Source organism: Bolinopsis microptera, chromosome 13 (assembly GCF_026151205.1).
Source record: "Bolinopsis microptera isolate Bmic1 chromosome 13, MBARI_Bmic_1.0, whole genome shotgun sequence".
NCBI classification, from domain to species: domain Eukaryota; kingdom Metazoa; phylum Ctenophora; class Tentaculata; order Lobata; family Bolinopsidae; genus Bolinopsis; species Bolinopsis microptera.
The window spans coordinates 10939575-10953938 of record NC_087084.1 but is presented as its reverse complement, the minus strand read 5'-3'; the positions used below and the strand labels follow the sequence as shown (position 1 = coordinate 10953938).

Sequence of the window (14364 nt, the reverse complement as noted above, 5' to 3'; positions counted from 1 at the left end):
GCGTGATCAAAGCAGTCAATGTCAGTCAAAAAGCACATTTTTTGAAAAATTCGTTATTATGAATTAAAGCGCCAGTTTTCGATATGAAATTCTGCTGCGAATTTAACGACGGACATGACGAATGACGATATCATAATCTATTTATAAACCGAAAATAGCTTCAAGTTGATCCCAGCCACAAGAGTTCTAATCAAATGATAGTATCAAATTTATTTCTTATTAATGAGCAATGAAACGTAGCCAGTGCAACCGCTGTTTGGGCGGGTTAAACAGGTTACACAACACATCAAGTCCATAAAGGTAATGGATTTGTAGGATTTTGTTTTTTAAATGTATCACGTTTAGAATAGCAGATGACAATCATGTAAACGAGAGAAACGATAGACTATCAAAATTATCAAAATAAAAAAATCGATCATCAATAAATTAATCATTATACGAATCATCTGCTCTACCAAAAGCTGCTGTAAAATTATCAAATAAAAATCAATCTTCTAAAAAACTCATAATTAAAACATATTCCATAATTATGATGTCCCTTCAGGCTTCATGGTATATTATTGCGAAAAATTCCGGTGACCCAACGTTAACAATTCATAAAATCCAACATTCTAAAACAGCAACATTATCATTAAAGCTGGCCCCCTTTTCAGTGGTCAAGTGATGGATCCGCCAAACGGGTAGAATTCGAGCTGTATAATATTGAGTAATGCTTTACTTTAATCATATACAATGACCATACATTTGAGCTGCCGAGGACAGCTGCATATCGGGGTCTTCTATTTCATCCAGTAACATTACCTTGTCTCCATTCTTCGACTGAAGTGGGAAAAGTTAGTGATGCTTTTTAGTTTTTGTTACAAAGAGTAATAGTCGTACAATCCATATAGTCATATCACAAAGGGCCTAGCATTGCAGCTAAAACCTAACTTAAATACAATTATTTCACTTATCACCCGAACCCAGATACAATATTGCTGTATTGTGCCTAATATTGCAGTATTGCACTAAGTATTGCTGTATTGTGCCTAAATTTTGTTGTATTTCACTTATTTTTGCAGTATTGTACCCAGTATTGTACCCAGTATTGCAGTATATTGTACCTAATATACATTATACAAGTATTGTACCCAGTCAAGCTGGCATATTTCTACCTGTCTACTATTGAGTAATAATGAACTTTACTTTAATCACAAATAATGGCACATGATCATGACGAACTTTTCTAAGTCAGGTGATGTTTTATGAGGTATGTTCACATCATGACACCATACATTTGAGCTGCCGAAGAGAGCTGCAGATCGGGGTCTTCTATTTCATCCAGTAACAATACTTTGTCTCCATTCTTCGACTGAAGTGGGAAAAGTCAGTGATGCAGGCTTGTCTCAACACAAAGATAGGGTAGGTCTCTCCCGGTGTTGGGATGAGGTGCTTATCTCCTTTACAATAACCCTAAGCTATTCTGTGCAAAGGCACTATACTAGTAGTAGTATTCTAGCATGTAGGGTGGTAATAATCCTACGAGCCAGGGAGTGTGTATCACCAGCCGAAGCTGTACCAATTCGCAGCTTGGTAACTGGCCGACTTGCAGCAGACCGGATTTGAACCCAGAAGAAAAAAACCGTACAATCCATAGATTCATATCACAAAATGACCTAAAATTGCAACAAAACTTAGAACGTAACTTGAATTACGCCACATGACCAGAACCCACAGTATTACATCCAGTATTGCTGTATTGCACCTAATATTGCAGTATCGCACCCAGTATTGCAATATTGCACTCACCGGAATATCCTCAGCGTCCATTTCAACTTCCTGAATTTCCAGGTTCTCAGTAGATCCCCCCAGAGTTGTGCCTTCTTTCCTGTACTTTATGTTCCTGTAACACAGTCGGGTATAATTTATGTAGATACTTTAGTACGGGCGCTAAGAGCACCAAATTATGATACTTTAACTTTAAAAGCTCCAAATTACAACGCCAGATTAAAATTTAGAGGCCAGTTTTTCTTGGTCGTACTATTAAACTTTAAATCTAGATATTATAGTCCTTTCTGGACATATCTGACGTGTGAACTTTCAAGCTTCACCTCTAAAATTCAAAGATTCTAATGCACTTTTAGGAACAAGAGACCATAATTTTAAGAGTCGTAATCAGTATGAGTAAGTTCATTGTAACTTCCATGCCAACAAATACCTGATCTTATTAGTAATAAAGGACGGGTCATGTTTCTGAACAGCTTTAACCAGTATCGTTATCAGCAGCATGATCCCCACTCCGATAAAAATAACCATCCCGAACACTTTCATGAACTTCGAGAAGTGAGACTCGATCTTAAACTTGGGTCGTTGGGGAATGTCCTTCGTTATCTGAAGAATGTTTGAGATGTGATGTAGGATTTATAACACAGTTAATAAGTTGGTGTTAGATAAATAAAGAAACGTTTTATTTTCAGGGTTAAGATTCTTAACCCTGAAAATAAAAAGTTTCTTTATTTATACGTGTATTATGTATTTAAGTGTACGCCAAGTATTTGTTGGGTTTCAATAAACCTGAAATTGAATTTAATGGCGTAAGGCATTACTAATTTAAGGAATAACTGCCACAAGTTTCGTTACTGTTTCTGGGAGTTGAGATTTGTGTACGAAGTTTGACAGAACCTTGCTGAAGACAGCTTCCTAACAACGAGTATAATGCTCTCACCGTGATATGATCTTCAAAAGAGACAATATCTGCATCGTCTGTCCGGACAAACATTGTTTCGTACTGGTTATCTTTAATCCTGGTAAACGCACACGGTCCGTAGTAACTAAAAATAAGAATAGTTAGCTCTTAGAAGAGACTGTTCGTGGATACGAAAAGAAAAAACCTTAATTTGGTAACCTTGTCACCTGTACAAGAGCAATTATAATAATTATAATGAATGCACATCCGCACACTGATACTACTTTCAAGGCATGCATGGAAGATTTGTTCCTAAATAGTTGAGTTAAAACTGCCTCTATGTCATCTCATTCGAAGGACACGGCACCTGATATGTGTTTGAAGGGGCTTATATGATTTTGCTCGCCCGTTTTATGTTTTAATAGTTTAACACGATTTTATTTGATGACATCACATTAAGTTTAAGTATCGGCAGAGATAAAAGTACTAGTAATAGCCCACCTGGCGAGTAACTTTAAATGCTTAATAAATACCACCCGTATTTACACTCATTTTTGAGTCGGATCATTTTCCAATACGAGATGGGGACGGGTTCTATACTTCTATAAACAAACCTGGTAAGAACCTGGCAGTATGGTTACTAAAATAGCCCACCTGGTGAGTAACCTGGCAGTATGGTTACTAAACATAGCCCACCTGGTAAGGAACCTGGCAGTATGGTTACTAAAAATAGCCCACCTGGTAAGGAACCTGGCAGTATGGTTACTAAAAATAGCCCGCCTGGTGAGGAACCTGGCAGTATGGTTACTAAAATAGCCCACCTGGTAAGGAACCTGGCAGTATGGTTACTAAAAATAGCCCACCTGGTGAGGAACCTGGCAGTATGGTTACTAAAAATAGCTCACCTGGTGAGGAACCTGGCAGTATGGTTATATTTCTCCATATTGTAGTCTTGAAGCGGGATCCCCCCAGTACCACATGTGTAATGTATTGTTCCGTTCACTGAGTCGAGCAGGTTGGAAATCCTTTCATCGGACACCTAGAATTGAACTGATAAAGGGGATTTTAATAATATGTAATATGTTTTGAAATGTGTAGCTCATTCTTTATCCTGTAGTTGACGATCCGGAATCAGCGTCCAAAAATACTACGTAATATGAGGTTACATTTATCCCCTCAGGGCCTTTTCACAAGAATTTTTTTTAATCTAGGCAAAAAATTTAGTGCGAGCGATCAAATTTACTAACTTAAAGTTTACAATCTAAACATTAGTCAAAAGGTAACTTGAAAGTGAGCTTGTTACCTTGTAGTTTTTCATGGGCTTGGTTCGCTCGTACCATCTTTCATGAGACCAAACAGCAAAGTCCACGTCGTACTTAGCAAACAGTTTATCTAACTGTATTCTGTTGATAGACTGCACCTGTAAGGTAATTAGCATGTAATTATAAAGTTATTAGCATGTAATTATAAGTTAATTAGCATAATAGTTTACTCTCATGTAAGTATATTCTTGTGACTATCACATCATAGTCGCGTTAAAAAATGAGGTGTGAAGATGAACCTCTGGGTGAAGAGACTGGTCTGACTCGTATATAGGGTCGTGCCCCATAACCATAATCCAATGTGTCTCGTTCGTAGATGAGGCTGCTTTTAAATCTTCTTCTAACCATCTGGAAATTTTATTACTTCAGCTACGTTACAAGTCTGAAACTTATAACATGTTTGGAAACTGTGACTTGGTGGGACTGCATTATTGTATGAATAACTGCTTAACTGGTTATTTTGAGTAGGTGAATGCGTTTAATTTTGTTTTATCACCGGACAGCGAAACAAAGATTTGGTTGGGTAATGTACCAAGCTGATTGGCGAATTTATTCTGTTTTCCGGTCGTAAAAATTGCGCTTCGCAACCTCTTTAGCATACATTTATGTATTTCTTCTTCGTGGCTGACTAATTCTTTTTGTTCGCAAAACAAATTTCAACTATATCAATATTATAATACCCGTATTGTTTCAGTTCTCTTGTAGTTTTCACGTATAATGTTTTAACTGGCGATACTAATAAAATATCTTGTCGGACCTTATTTAAACGTACAACTACAATAATTGAACGCTGGAGGCGTTCATTCTAATGTCCGTTCAAATAAAGTCCGTCCGTTTAAGGTCTGTCCAAGTTAAAGTATAATAGTTACTTGATAAAATTAAAAGTGATTTGATTGTGACATTAAGAGAGTAGAGACATTGAGTACAAGTAACTTGATAAAAAAAATCAGAAATGGACGTTTCAGAGGTCGACCGAGGGACAAGAAAATCGGTTTTTTCTTCACATTTTGAGTTGCCACCGAAAAAATGCTAAGGAAATCCACGATTAATCTGATTGTAAGTAGAATAGATTACGTACTATGCAGGGAAAGCCAGTAAAGATTGATAACAGTCTTGACATGACGACTCCAAGATGATTTTAATCAACTGACATTACACTAACACGTCATAAGAGTAAATCTTATCATTTTTTTGGAGGTTGACCTGATTAGAGATCTGACAGGAGAGTGTCAGTTGGAGCATTTAAAGTGCTTCGTCCTCCAAAAAGGGAAGTAATCTCTGTACGACCAGAACGTTCCTTAACACGCGCACCAATTCGAGGATGACCTGCTCCAGTTATCCTACTCACGTGACGCACACACGTGACAAGACCACGTGACGCGCACACGTGACGCACCCTGCCTCTCTTATACCCACCGCTCGCCTCCACAAAATCATTCCATTTCACTCTCAACTTGTTTTCTACTTTACGAACTTAAGTTTAGTGCTACAAACTTTCTCTAAAATGGCTGATGTCGAACAAGTACCCGCTGTCCCTGCTGAGGATGCCGCTGAAGATGCCGCTCCCGCTGCCGAGGTTCATGAATGTGCCGAAGACTCCTGTGAGCATGCTGAGGAAGAATCATAATCCTGGATGCAAACTAGATGATATTTAAGCTGTAGAATAAACTCTTTGAAAAACTGCAAATATTTGTTGGCGTGACTAGGATTCAAGACGAGAGGTAACAATTAGCTGGCCGTATGTGATATATGATGTGATATCTACACACTATAGGTCCTGTGTTTCTAGTTGTTAGTGAGCATTATTACTCGTAACCTGCTTTCAGTTCGACCTTTAAGTTTAAGAGTTAAACGAAAGTACCTTGACCCTGTGCTTTCTGGTTTATTTCGCACGTTTTTTTCTTTATATGTGAGTTTTAAAAGAAAGATTTATTCTTAGTTTTAAAGCTTTTTAGCAAAGACTATAATGCTTAAACAATATGTTTTTTAGAATTTGTACATTTTGAAGAGAGTAGATATGGTATTTTATGTAGCTAGGCAAATTGGTTGTTTGGAACCGAATATATGTTTATTACTTCTCACCAATCTTTACCCCAAAATAACAAAAAACCCAAAATAACAGTACAATAAAACACTAATTTACCGGGGAGTTTTCCTTTCTCCCAAACTCTGCAGTAAATCGAGTTTTACTGTAATACAGAAATTGATTTTGTAAAGAGTGATTGATAGTTTAAAGGTTGAATAGCGGCTTCTGAATTTGGTACGTTGTGATGGACAACAAAACGATCATAATCAAACCGAGGTAAATTTAGGAAATGTAGTCTATTCTTGACGATCGTAACCGAATTATTTTATGTCTGTCTCTACTTCTAGTGTGACATATTGGCAACCTAAATCTAATTTTGACTACAATTTAAATTTAATAAGTAAAACAAATCGAAGAACTAAGATAAAATACTAACTTGAACTGAGCTGAGTCATCACAGAGGTCACAGTAAGTGCACACAGAGACTACGTGAAGATTTCTGTGATTGAAACTGTACCACAAAACCTGTAGAACAATTGGCATAATTAGGATAGTTATGTTAATTAGCATAATTTGGATGATTAATAGGAATAGTTCGGAGAATATAATTTGATATTTCTGTTTAATCACAAACATTATCTTGTTAATGTATAAATGTCTATGTCTAAAACGAAATATAACTATTATATATTTTTATGTACCTATTTGGCGAAGTAATAGAATAAATAAAATAAATAATTTTTAATTGAAACCTGTTCGTCCTGTTCAACAAAAGGTAGCTCCATGAACCACCTGAAGTGACTCTGAAGTTGATTATCAGCAGTGTGAGGTAGCAGGTCCAGCTCGGAGGGCGAAGCTGCTAGGGGGATACAGCAAGTCACGTGTTGAACGAGCAGGAGCCAGGCTCTCCATCTGGTGAGCGAGTCTGATTCTGATACCTGGGGTAATTAGTTAATGACTTGATTAGTGAAATAGCTAGTTACTTAATTAGCTAATTAATAAAATAGCTAATCAGTTAACTATTCGATTAGTTATCTGGCTAGATAGTCTGATTATGATGGAACTAAGATAAAAACACGCACGTTTTCAGCCTCTGACTCTGTCTGATTATCAGCAACAGTTCTGTCAGTCACAATTCCTCCTGGTACCGTCCATAACACATTCTTTACATTCTCTGATAAGGTCTTTATCTTCCTGGAATTATGAGGAGATGATGATTTCAGTACGAGGAATATGGAGACATTGTGCAGAGTAAATGGTAGTCATGGAGACTATCATTAAAGTTGCTTTATGGACAACTGCGGCCGAAGCACCAGTTAAATGAATAATCAACCAATTAATTAATTAAATAATTAACCAGTTAACTAATTAACTGACCGTAATGTAAGTTTGGTAGTGTTGTAGAGACCCAAAGAGCCGACACTAACTAAAGACCACACATCTCCACTGCTAGAAAGTTTGTCCCAGTGTTTGTAAAGGACCTGGGAGGGAGAATACAGTTGATCAAACCTGTGCCTCCAAACCTCAAACGTGTGCCTCCAAACCTCAAACTTACACCTTCAAACCTCAAACTTACGCCTTCAAACCTCAAACTTACGCCTCCAAACCTCAAACCTGTGCCTAAAAACCTCAAACTTACGCCTCCATACCTCAAACCTGTGCCTACAAACCTCAAACGTGTGCCTACAAACCTCAAACTTGCCAGGATGCGATTCCCCATTACAGCTGATATTGTAGTGAAGAGTCTGGTTGAAGATGAGTATTAGTGTAGTGTTGTACTGTCCCAGGTACCATGTACTGGCATCAGCCGCCTGGCGTGGTTTGTATCGGGATGACACCTGTTTTTAGGGGAGCTAAGTCAGTGCAGGAGCAAATAGAGAAATAGGTACAATACTGACCGGCTGTTAGAGGGCTGTTAGAGGGCTGTTAGAGGGCTGCTAGAGGGCTGTTAGAGGGTTGCTAGAGGGCTGTTAGAGGGCTGCTAGAGTGCTGTTAGAGGGCTGCTAGAGGGCTGTTAGAGGGCTGTTAGAGGGCTGTTAGAGGGTTGCTAGAGGGCTGTTAGAGGGCTGCTAGAGGGCTGTTAGCAATTAGAGGGCTGATAGAGGGCTGTTAGAGGGCTGTTAGAGGGCTGTTAGAGGGCTGCTAGAGGGCTGTTAGAGGGCTGTTAGAGGGCTGTTAGAGGGCTGCTAGAGGGCTGTTAGAGGGCTGCTAGAGGGCTGTTAGCAATTAGAGGGCTGTTAGAGGGCTGTTAGAGGGCTGTTAGAGGGCTGCTAGAGGGCTGTTAGAGGGCTGTTAGAGGGCTGTTAGAGGGCTGCTAGAGGGCTGTTAGAGGGCTGCTAGAGGGCTGTTAGCAATTAGAGGGCTGTTAGAGGGCTGTTAGAGGGCTGTTAGAGGGCTGCTAGAGGGCTGTTAGAGGGCTGTTAGAGGGCTGTTAGAGGGCTGTTAGAGGGCTGCTAGAGGGCTGTTAGAGGGCTGTTAGAGGGCTGTTAGAGGGCTGTTAGAGGGCTGCTAGAGGGCTGTTAGAGGGCTGTTAGAGGAACTGTTAGAGGAACTGTTAGAGGACTGTTAGAGGGCTGTTAGAGGACTGCCAGAGGGCTGTTAGAGGGCTGTTAGAGGACTGTTAGAGGGCTGTTAGAGGACTGCCAGAGGGCTGTTAGAGGAACTGTTAGAGGGCTGTTAGAGGGCTGTTAGAGGGCTGCTAGAGGGCTGTTAGAGGGCTGCTAGAGGGCTGTTAGAGGGCTGCTAGAGGGCTGTTAGCAATTAGAGGGCTGTTAGAGGGCTGTTAGAGGGCTGTTAGAGGGCTGTTAGAGGGCTGCTAGAGGGCTGTTAGAGGGCTGTTAGAGGGCTGCTAGAGGGCTGTTAGAGGGCTGCTAGAGGGCTGTTAGAGGGTTGCTAGAGGGCTGTTAGAGGGCTGTTAGAAGGCTGTTAGAGGGCTGCTAGAGGGCTGTTAGAGGGCTGTTAGAGGGCTGCTAGAGGGCTGTTAGAGGGCTGCTAGAGGGCTGTTAGAGGGCTGTTAGAGGGCTGTTAGAGGGCTGTTAGAGGGCTGCTAGAGGGCTGTTAGAGGGCTGTTAGAGGGCTGTTAGAGGGCTGTTAGAGGGCTGTTAGAGGGCTGTCAGCCTGCTGTTAGAGGGCTGCTAGAGGGCTGTTAGAGGGCTGTTAGAGGGCTGTTAGAGGGCTGCTAGAGGGCTGTTAGAGGGCTGTTAGAGGGCTGTTAGAGGGTTGCTAGAGGGCTGTTAGAGGGCTGCTAGAGGGCTGTTAGCAATTAGAGGGCTGTTAGAGGGCTGTTAGAGGGCTGTTAGAGGGCTGTTAGAGGGCTGCTAGAGGGCTGTTAGAGGGCTGTTAGAGGGCTGTTAGAGGGCTGCTAGAGGGCTGTTAGAGGGCTGTTAGAGGGCTGTTAGAGGGCTGTTAGAGGGCTGCTAGAGGGCTGTTAGAGGGCTGTTAGAGGAACTGTTAGAGGAACTGTTAGAGGACTGTTAGAGGGCTGTTAGAGGACTGCCAGAGGGCTGTTAGAGGGCTGTTAGAGGACTGTTAGAGGGCTGTTAGAGGACTGCCAGAGGGCTGTTAGAGGAACTGTTAGAGGGCTGTTAGAGGGCTGTTAGAGGGCTGCTAGAGGGCTGTTAGAGGGTTGCTAGAGGGCTGTTAGAGGGCTGCTAGAGGGCTGTTAGAGGGCTGTTAGAGGGCTGTTAGAGGGCTGTTAGAGGGCTGTTAGAGGGTTGCTAGAGGGCTGTTAGAGGGCTGCTAGAGGGCTGTTAGCAATTAGAGGGCTGTTAGAGGGCTGTTAGAGGGCTGTTAGAGGGCTGTTAGAGGGCTGCTAGAGGGCTGTTAGAGGGCTGTTAGAGGGCTGTTAGAGGGCTGCTAGAGGGCTGTTAGAGGGCTGTTAGAGGGCTGTTAGAGGGCTGTTAGAGGGCTGCTAGAGGGCTGTTAGAGGGCTGTTAGAGGAACTGTTAGAGGAACTGTTAGAGGACTGTTAGAGGGCTGTTAGAGGACTGCCAGAGGGCTGTTAGAGGGCTGTTAGAGGACTGTTAGAGGGCTGTTAGAGGACTGCCAGAGGGCTGTTAGAGGAACTGTTAGAGGGCTGTTAGAGGGCTGTTAGAGGGCTGCTAGAGGGCTGTTAGAGGGCTGCTAGAGGGCTGTTAGAGGGCTGCTAGAGGGCTGTTAGCAATTAGAGGGCTGTTAGAGGGCTGTTAGAGGGCTGTTAGAGGGCTGTTAGAGGGCTGTTAGAGGGCTGTTAGAGGGCTGTTAGAGGGCTGCTAGAGGGCTGTTAGAGGGCTGCTAGAGGGCTGTTAGAGGGTTGCTAGAGGGCTGTTAGAGGGCTGTTAGAGGGCTGTTAGAGGGCTGCTAGAGGGCTGTTAGAGGGCTGTTAGAGGGCTGCTAGAGGGCTGTTAGAGGGCTGCTAGAGGGCTGTTAGAGGGCTGTTAGAGGGCTGTTAGAGGGCTGTTAGAGGGCTGCTAGAGGGCTGTTAGAGGGCTGTTAGAGGGCTGTTAGAGGGCTGTTAGAGGGCTGTTAGAGGGCTGTTAGCCTGCTGTTAGAGGGCTGCTAGAGGGCTGTTAGAGGGCTGTTAGAGGGCTGTTAGAGGGCTGTTAGAGGGCTGCTAGAGGGCTGTTAGAGGGCTGTTAGAGGGCTGTTAGAGGGCTGCTAGAGGGCTGTTAGAGGGCTGTTAGAGGGCTGTTAGAGGGCTGTTAGAGGGCTGCTAGAGGGCTGTTAGAGGGCTGTTAGAGGGCTGTTAGAGGGCTGTTAGCCTGCTGTTAGAGGGCTGCTAGAGGGCTGTTAGAGGGCTGTTAGAGGGCTGTTAGAGGGCTGTTAGAGGGCTGTTAGCCTGCTGTTAGAGGGCTGCTAGAGGGCTGTTAGAGGGCTGTTAGAGGGCTGTTAGAGGGCTGTTAGAGGGCTGCTAGAGGGCTGTTAGAGGGCTGTTAGAGGGCTGTTAGAGGGCTGCTAGAGGGCTGTTAGAGGGCTGTTAGAGGGCTGTTAGAGGGCTGTTAGAGGGCTGTTAGAGGGCTGTTAGAGGGCTGTTAGAGGGCTGTTAGAGGGCTGTTAGCCTGCTGTTAGAGGGCTGCTAGAGGGCTGTTAGAGGGCTGTTAGAGGGCTGTTAGAGGGCTGTTAGAGGGCTGCTAGAGGGCTGTTAGAGGGCTGTTAGAGGGCTGTTAGAGGGCTGTTAGAGGGCTGTTAGAGGGCTGTTAGAGGGCTGTTAGAGGGCTGTTAGAGGGCTGTTAGAGGGTTGTTAGAGGGCTGTTAGAGGGCTGCTAGAGGGCTGTTAGCAATTAGAGGGCTGTTAGAGGGCTGTTAGAGGGCTGTTAGAGGGCTGCTAGAGGGCTGTTAGAGGGCTGTTAGAGGGCTGTTAGAGGGCTGTTAGAGGACTGCCAGAGGGCTGTTAGAGGGCTGTTAGAGGGCTGTTAGAGGGCTGTTAGAGGGCTGTTAGAGGGCTGCTAGAGGGCTGTTAGAGGGCTGCTAGAGGGCTGTTAGAGGGCTGCTAGAGGGCTGTTAGAGGGCTGTTAGAGGGCTGTTAGAGGGCTGCTAGAGGGCTGTTAGAGGGCTGCTAGAGGGCTGTTAGAGGGCTGTTAGAGGGCTGTTAGAGGGCTGTTAGAGGGCTGTTAGCAATTAGAGGGCTATTATTTTGTGCGTATTAAGTCAGCTTAGGAGATGGAGGTTACGATTATATTACAATCATGTGAACCTGTGTATTATTGACTGCAGTCCTTTGTTCCTCCATTTCCCCATCATACCACACATTTACTCCACTGTTCAGCTCAAATTGAGCTTTATCCGCATCTGGAGGTATATCACAGCACCAAACCAGGTTCAGATAGTTGGGGTGGGAGGTCAGGAATAGGCGGGTTCCTTACGAGAATTACAGGGTTATTACATCTGGACTCTGGAGGTAGATCACAGTACGTAAGAAACATCACTGTTCTGATTGGTTAGTTTGTGTCACGTGATGAGAATACTGTGCTCTGATCGGTTAGTTTGTGTCACATGGTGAGAATTTAATTTAGCATATAATGTTACAACATATCAGTTTTGGAGATGATACTAACATAACCAAAAAGTTTAAAAATAATTTATGACATTCAAGGATACAAAAACCGGCGATAAATCTATAAATGGGTACCATAAGGAGCTGTGAGGGTATCGGGGAAGAGAGAGAGGTCTAGAGGAGAAGATGGAGGAGACGAGGTGCCAGTAGTACAGGTCAGGAGGAAGAGAAGGAGGAGGAGGGTTTTCATCACATGCTCCTGAATCAGAGAGAAATAATTGTCCATCATATCGTGAAGTCTCGAAAAAATAAGTAATCAGATATAATTAAGGTTTTTCTCAACGGCCACACATCATTGAACAACACTAGAAAGAAAAAACGCCCTAAAATACTTATTTTAAAAATTATTTCAGTATTTTTAGCTAAAAGGTTTCCTATCCACGAGAATTAACTTAATCTGCAGAGTCACAAATCTACTTCAACATGCACACATACACCGTAATCCCACATTAAAAATATACTCATATTACACGTTTGTACACTTCACTCAGTAATGAAGTACGTAGCCGTTAAATTAAAAAACAAACGAAAATCATCGGCGGTATTACTGTTCCATGGCCGGATATATTAAGCTTAGTTTTAGTGTAGAACGTTGAATAAAAATTATCGGTACATGCGTTTGTTAAAACTTATTTTCCGTTCTAAAAGTTAAGTTAAGTTAAGTTATTGTTAAAATTATGGAACTTGACACAGATGAGCTTATCGCACCGAAACAAAAGACAAATAATTGAACGTAGTCTTCTTTCCATCTTTTCTATTTTCAAAACAAAATCGCCTCCCTGAACCTGAATCGGTTATTTCTTAACCGCCACGACAGTCAACAGCTGCTAATCATATGCGGTCACATCATCAATATTCATTTATGCAGTGTAACTGTACACTGACTGACGTTCACAATGTCCAATCCCAATGTTCACTGCAACTAAGAATTTGCTCGTTTTCAGTAGTTAGAAAATAATAAATTAATAAATAAAGTTAAGACGGAAACTAATACAATATTCACAGAACAACCTCCCCATCAGACACAACAATATAAAATGACGACTATAAAGTTTCATATTTACATCGTCTCCAAGAGACGGAGTAAGCAAAACAAAACTCGAAAGTAGCACGGTAATCACGACATAATAAATCGAATAAACAGTGGCAGTACCATGAAAACTGTTACAAGTGTAGAACAAATTATTATTCACCGGGACGAAAAATGAAGTGTTTGAGCCGGCGGTTCTATCGTGTAATCGAATTGTGTGCAATATGATCCGTCATTTACTTCGTTCCGTTATGTTCCTCCTCCACTGTTCCCAGGTATTATCTAATGTTACATCATATTAGTTACCAACCTCCATATTAGTTACCAACCTTCATATTAGTTACCAACCTTCATATTAGTTACCAGTCATTGTTACCAGGTATTACCTAATGTTACATCATATTAGTTACCAACCTCCATATTAGTTACCAACCTCCATATTAGTTACCAACCTTCATTTTAGTTACCAGTCATTGTTACCAGGTATTACCTAATGTTACATCATATTAGTTACCAACCTCCATATTAGTTACCAACCTTCATATTAGTTACCATTTATTGTTACCAGGTATTACCTAATGTTACGTCATATTAGTTACCAACCTCCATAATCCATATTAGTTACCAACCTCAATATTAGTTACCAACCTCCATATTAGTTACCAGTTATTGTTACCAGGTATTACCTAATGTTACATCATATTAGTTACCAACCTCCATAATCCATATTAGTTACCAACCTCCATATTAGTTACCAACCTCCATATAGAGTCAAAAGATAACTTCTTCAAGAGAAATCAACCTCCATATTAGTTACCAGGTATTGTTACCAGGTATTACCTAATGTTACATCATATTAGTTACCAACCTCCATATTAGTTACCAACCTTCATATTAGTTACCAGTTATTGTTACCAGGTATTACCTAATGTTACATCATATTAGTTACCAACCTCCATATAAGTTACCAACCTTCATATTAGTTACCAGTTATTGTTACCAGGTATTACCTAATGTTACATCATATTAGTTACCAACCTCCATATTAGTTACCAACCTTCATATTAGTTACCAGGTATTGTTACCAGGTATTACCTAATGTTACATCATATTAGTTACCAACCTCCATATTAGTTACCAACCTTCATATTAGTTACCGGTCATTGTTACCAGGTATTATCTTATGTTACATCATATTAGTTACCAACCTCCATATTAGTTACCAACCTCCATATTAGTTACCAACCTTCATATTAGTTACCAGTCATTGTTACCAGGTATTACCTAATG

At 41.7% G+C, this 14364-nt stretch overlaps 1 protein-coding gene across 1 annotated transcript; it reads right to left on the bottom strand.

Annotated features, from left to right (window-relative positions):
- Window positions 1-365: 365 nt before the first annotated feature.
- LOC134825117 (uncharacterized) lies at window positions 366-12242 on the bottom strand. Its single transcript, XM_063837256.1, has 15 exons — window positions 12120-12242; window positions 11685-11848; window positions 7705-7851; window positions 7391-7494; window positions 7096-7207; window positions 6766-6951; window positions 6450-6538; window positions 4227-4335; window positions 3969-4085; window positions 3571-3704; window positions 2705-2810; window positions 2198-2370; window positions 1789-1882; window positions 1222-1351; window positions 366-819 (listed from the first exon to the last, which is right to left on the bottom strand). The coding sequence occupies exons 1-14, from the start codon at window positions 12232-12234 to the stop codon at window positions 1256-1258; spliced, it is 1746 nt and encodes a 581-aa protein (XP_063693326.1). The 5' UTR covers window positions 12235-12242; the 3' UTR covers window positions 366-819; window positions 1222-1255.
- Between the last annotated feature and the right edge of the window lie 2122 nt (window positions 12243-14364).